We start from the raw sequence: 5,000 nt of genomic DNA on the forward strand, positions 1-5,000 counted from the left end.
CATTATTTTATTTTCCTTCTTGGAATTGAACGACACTCCTGGCGTCCATAAGTTAAAACAAAATACCTTTCTTTATGACCTGGCAATTCATTGAATTGTCAAAAACTTAAGCCTCTGATTTAAGACTTTTGAACAAGTTTTTAATCTATCGATATAATAACAAAAGTTCTCTGACCATCGTGAAAAAGGGTGTTGGAATATGTATATACGACAGTGCTCTATTATACTATGAAAAATCTAGTTTTAAAAATATTGCCAGTTTTGTAAATTGTTTGTTATTTAGTTGTGTTTTTGTGTGTTTGTTTTGTTGGGTTTTTTTTTGTTTTTGTTTTTCTTTTGTTGTTGTTGTTTTTAAGAGTACGATAGTGATCACGACAGTGGTCCTCTATAGATAGAACGAAGATGACGTCACTCAGGTCTTTGTTATTGTTTTTTTTTTTTTTTTTTTGCCATCCGCGTTTGTGAGTAATTCTCACTAAACTGTATTAATCAGTCTATAAACGTTCGTGGTCACACAGAGTTTTGTGTGTTGGTCCGTTATACTTCCGGATGGCAATGTTGTGAATTTCTAAACCAAGTGCATACTATCTATAGGCAGTCAGTATCGGAGAGTAGGTTTTGAAAAATCTGTATTCATCATCTAGGGCAAATTGTATTTCGGATTTACTCTTAGGGGAAGACTGGAATAAGCAGGCGTCAGATACAATACGGCTATAACGCCGCAAAGTGAGCTAGAGCATGGTGACTTGCTCAAGGCTAGGAAACGTAACAACGTAACAAAGCTCTGCCTGTTTTGTTTTTTTTTTTTTTTGTTTTTTTTTTTTTGGGGGGGGGTTTGTTTGTTTTGTTTGAGTATCAGTCATTCAATTATCAAAACATCCAATTAGATAATGATTAAAAAGGTAAAATAATACAAGAACAACATCGGTCCACTGTTTCGTGTCGTTAACAGATTTTAATTGTCACATTTAAATACTGATTTTATTGTATTTTTACCATTTAATTTCGAAATCCGAACGTGACCGTTGTCAACAAAGAAGCTCGGCAAATTGTGGTGAAAACGTGACGATAGAGATATTTTGAATAGCGCGACAACCAAATCATAACACCGGTGAGTTTTAATCATCATCCTGGCCCCAAGTTTGGTTTGTTTTTTGTTTTTTTGTTTTTTGTTTGTTTTGTTTGTTTTTTGGGGTTTTTTTTTTTTTTTTGTTTTTTGTTGTCTTTGAGCACGTTGGTACATAAACTCCATGTCCATAGCTGTCGCAGGATACGTTTACTCTATTTATCGATCGACTGAAATGACCGCCAAGTTGTTAAAGGGGAAAAGAAGAAGAGGAGCCGAAAGAAAAACAATAGTTCAATGGAAGCTTCACGATTTAGAATTTATTGATAAGTTTGAAGCAATTTCAAGCGATCGATATCCTATGAAGTTTAAGTTTTGTGGCCAAAACAATGCGTTATATCGGTGTATGGTAGCTGTCTTTAATGAACCAAAAGTCGCCGGGCTTGTGATTTCCACGGAGTAATAAGAAAAGATGTTATTTATTTCGGTTTTCAATTGTTGTTATTTTTAAAAATCTATTTTTCCCTATTATTACTATTATTATTATTATTATTATTATTATTATTATTATTATTATTATTATTATTATTATTATTATTATTATTATTATTATTACTATTAAAAGGGATATCCCTATTATGACCTAGGAAAGAGAAAACCGAATCTACAATGAACAATGCTCGAGTACTTCGCTGTACAAATAGGGTTTCCAAATCGTGACGTCACTTCCTCTCACCAAAAATGGTTCTCATTTGGAAATCGGTAAAACGGACAGGCTTCCCTAACAGAGCGATGTCGACAATCAGTTGCTAAACGTGGATCCATGGATCCATTTTAGCAAAGAAAAATCCGATCAATGTGATTGCTTGAAAGCAACTGCGCTCGTAGTAAAGACACAATAGTAGTGGTGATAGCAGGAATAAAAAAGGAGGAAGTGGAAGAATAAGAATAAGAAGGAGGAGAATGGAGGAATAATAAGAAGAAGAAAATGGAGAGGAGAAAAGTTGGAGGAAATAGAAGAATTTCTTGTCCATTCTCATTAAGAGAACTCGTGCCTCTGCCATTAGTAGTATTACAGCAGCTACCACAAACCGCCAACGCGACCAGAGCAGTAGCACGCTCACGCCGCCATTACAAGTATCAAGTTTGGACTTCTAAGAGTTCTGAGAATGATTCTGATTTTGAAATTTCGTTTAGATATTCTGTCAGAGAAACCTCAATTCGATATTCAGTACATGAGCTGTGGATCAATTTCGTCTCTTTAGAGAATGACTCAGAGATTCCATCCCCTTGAAAAATAATTTTTGAAAAACAATTATCTCAGCTCACGCATGCGTCAAATATTTTCACGGGAATATTTTGAAAAAGACGATCCTCCAACTCCACCCCATAAACAAGTTCAAGAGCAAACTAGGGGTTCTTGTGAATACTAAAATCTATCGAAATCTACCGAAATTCACTCAAGTGGGGAGTGAACCAGAGACTATTGGAGGTGGGCACCAGTGAGGAGTGAACCTGGGATAATATGTCCACATCCTGTAATCTTCGCCATCCACTTGTGTCCACTCCCTACTGGTATCCACCTCCCACAGTCCCTGGTTTACTCCCACTTTTGTCCCCTAGTCCCGGGTTCAATCCCCACTGGTGTCCACTTCCCATATTGCCTGGTTCACTCTCCACTTGTGCCAAACTCCCATAGTCTTGGGTTCAATCCACACTAGTGCCCACCTCCCGTAGTCTCCGGTTCAATCCCCACTGGTGCCCACCTCCCATAGTCTCTGGCTCACTCCCCACTTGAGTGGATTTCGGTCGATTTCGGTGGATTTCGGTATTCAGCAGTACCGCAAACAAGTGTTTCCTTCATGTAATTGTCAACACCTTTATCGTTATATTATTCAGTACTTGTTAACAATAATATTGCCGAAATAACAATATTAACCTAATGGGTATAATGGCGAGGCTCTTAATTTATGAGCTTCTCTTGTTGTCTCTCGATTTTTTTCTCTGACCAAGTTCACAGTTGCTTGATCTTTTATCATATTTTTTCCTTCCAATCTATTTATTTATTTACAATACTGTTCTCCAACATAGAGAATCTCCATTAGCAGGATTAATAGAGACTAGAAAAGTCATACAACTCTTCACCCCAATTGAAAATCAAATCAAGTTTGGTACCAGCGTTTCGACTCAACCACCATCCTCTTCCCGATTTCTAAACACTTTTCCAACCCCCCCCCCCCCCCCCCCCCCCCCCCCCCCCCATCACTATTACTAAACTTCACCCTAACCCTGTGCTCCCTTCTCTTGTCAAATGCTCGGTACGATATTCCTGATTATGGAATGGATTGATCTGGGACAAACGAGTGGTTAACTTGAAGGGAGGCGTATCAGTTGCGTTATTACTCCATTTTGTAAGAAGAAGAAGAAGAAGAAGAAGAAGAAGAAGAAGAAGAAGAAGAAGAAGAAGAAGAAGAACAAGATGAAGAAGAAGAACAAGAACAAGAAGAAGAACAAGAACAAGAAGAAGAAGAAGAACAAGAACAAGAAGAAGAAGGAGGAGGAGGAGGAGGAGGAGGAGAAGAAGACGAAGAAGAAAAAGAAGAAGCACAAAAGACAGATGGTTAGTATCCGGTATCGTCAAAATTTTAAGTGAGATGAAAATGTTCGTTACATCAAACTGGCCAAAAGTATACAGGTTTTCTGAAATGTTTGTTTAATCTTGATCTCAACACTACTATCTAAAAGTGTTTTTTTCTCGATAACGTACTAGAAATTATGAAAATATCGGTATTACTTGATTCCAATTTGATATCGGTGTTGCTCGACACCAAGTTTGTAGTCGGAATGTGTGAATCTTCTCTACCAAAAACCCGTCGTAAACCAAAAGAGGAAAAAAAAAAAAATAAAAAGGTTTGTCTTTGTAGATAATCGTTATTAACAATAAATATTGAAATTGAATATCACGGGTTCTTATCACACGCCTCTGAATACAGACTTGTAGTGAAAAATTTGGTTGTGACATTTTCAGTGGTTTGAGAGCAGACTCAAACAGCACGATTTCAAAGTCGTAAAGCGTCCAATCTCATTTATTAATTTATTCATTCGCCCATTCATCCATCCATTCGTTCATACATAAAATGGTGATAAGGATACAGATGATGAAGATGACGACGACAATGATGATGATGATGATGCAAAACTTCTGGTTGGAATTTTCAACAAAACGCGAGACAATCCAACTGATACTCGTAGTTCCTTTTCCAATTTACTCAGCGTTAATATTTGGGTTGTTTTCTTTATCACACATACTCTGTAGGACTTCATTTGTCAACGTTTTTGTTTTGTTTTTTGTCTTCAATCGCACAGACAATGCCGAAGTGCCAACCAAATGTATCTCGTCCACCGTCACCCTGGACATCAACGCCAGTGTCCAGTTCATCGACTTTGAGGGAAGATCCGATGGCAAATCCATCAAAAAATACCTGGCACAAATCAGACCTAAACAGTTGGTAAGTTCATTATTCAAGGGATACTTGGCATAATCTAAATATATATTTCTTCCTCCTTCTGCTCTCTTTTCTCTTCTTCCTCCTCTTCCTCTTTCTATTCCTCCTCCTCCTCCTCCTCCTCCTCCTCCTCCTCCTCCTCCTCCTCCTCCTCCTTCTTCTTCTTCTTCTTCTTCTTCTTCATCATCATCATCATCATCGTCTTCCTTTTCTACTTCCAAAATGAATTGAACTAGCTACATCACGTGATTATTTATGACTTTTCCCGTTCCAACAAGTCTCCGAATTCTTTTGTATTCGTTGGCATCTCCAAGTTTTCTTGTGAGTGAAGAGACGATTCAAGAGAAATGGTGTGGGGGTGGGGAACGCGGAGACATTTTGCAATATTTGTTTTATAACCGGAAGAAGAAGAATAAATATTACCAAAT

General features: G+C 37.6%; 1 protein-coding gene across 3 annotated transcripts in view; it reads left to right on the top strand.

The window, feature by feature from the left end:
* Nucleotides 1–5,000, top strand: part of LOC144967556 (cleavage and polyadenylation specificity factor subunit 2-like) — a 402,879-nt gene that overhangs the window by 355,628 nt on the left and 42,251 nt on the right. For all 3 annotated transcript variants that reach the window (XM_078905006.1, XM_078904988.1, XM_078904996.1), the window contains exon 16: nucleotides 4,433–4,575. In XM_078905006.1, coding sequence (XP_078761132.1) covers nucleotides 4,433–4,575 — 143 coding nt within the window. The remainder of the gene's footprint in view (nucleotides 1–4,432; nucleotides 4,576–5,000) is intronic.

This window comes from Berghia stephanieae, chromosome 1, assembly GCF_034508935.2.
Source record: "Berghia stephanieae isolate SIO BIC M18660-M18661 chromosome 1, UCSD_Bste_1.3, whole genome shotgun sequence".
In the NCBI taxonomy this organism is placed as follows: domain Eukaryota; kingdom Metazoa; phylum Mollusca; class Gastropoda; order Nudibranchia; family Aeolidiidae; genus Berghia; species Berghia stephanieae.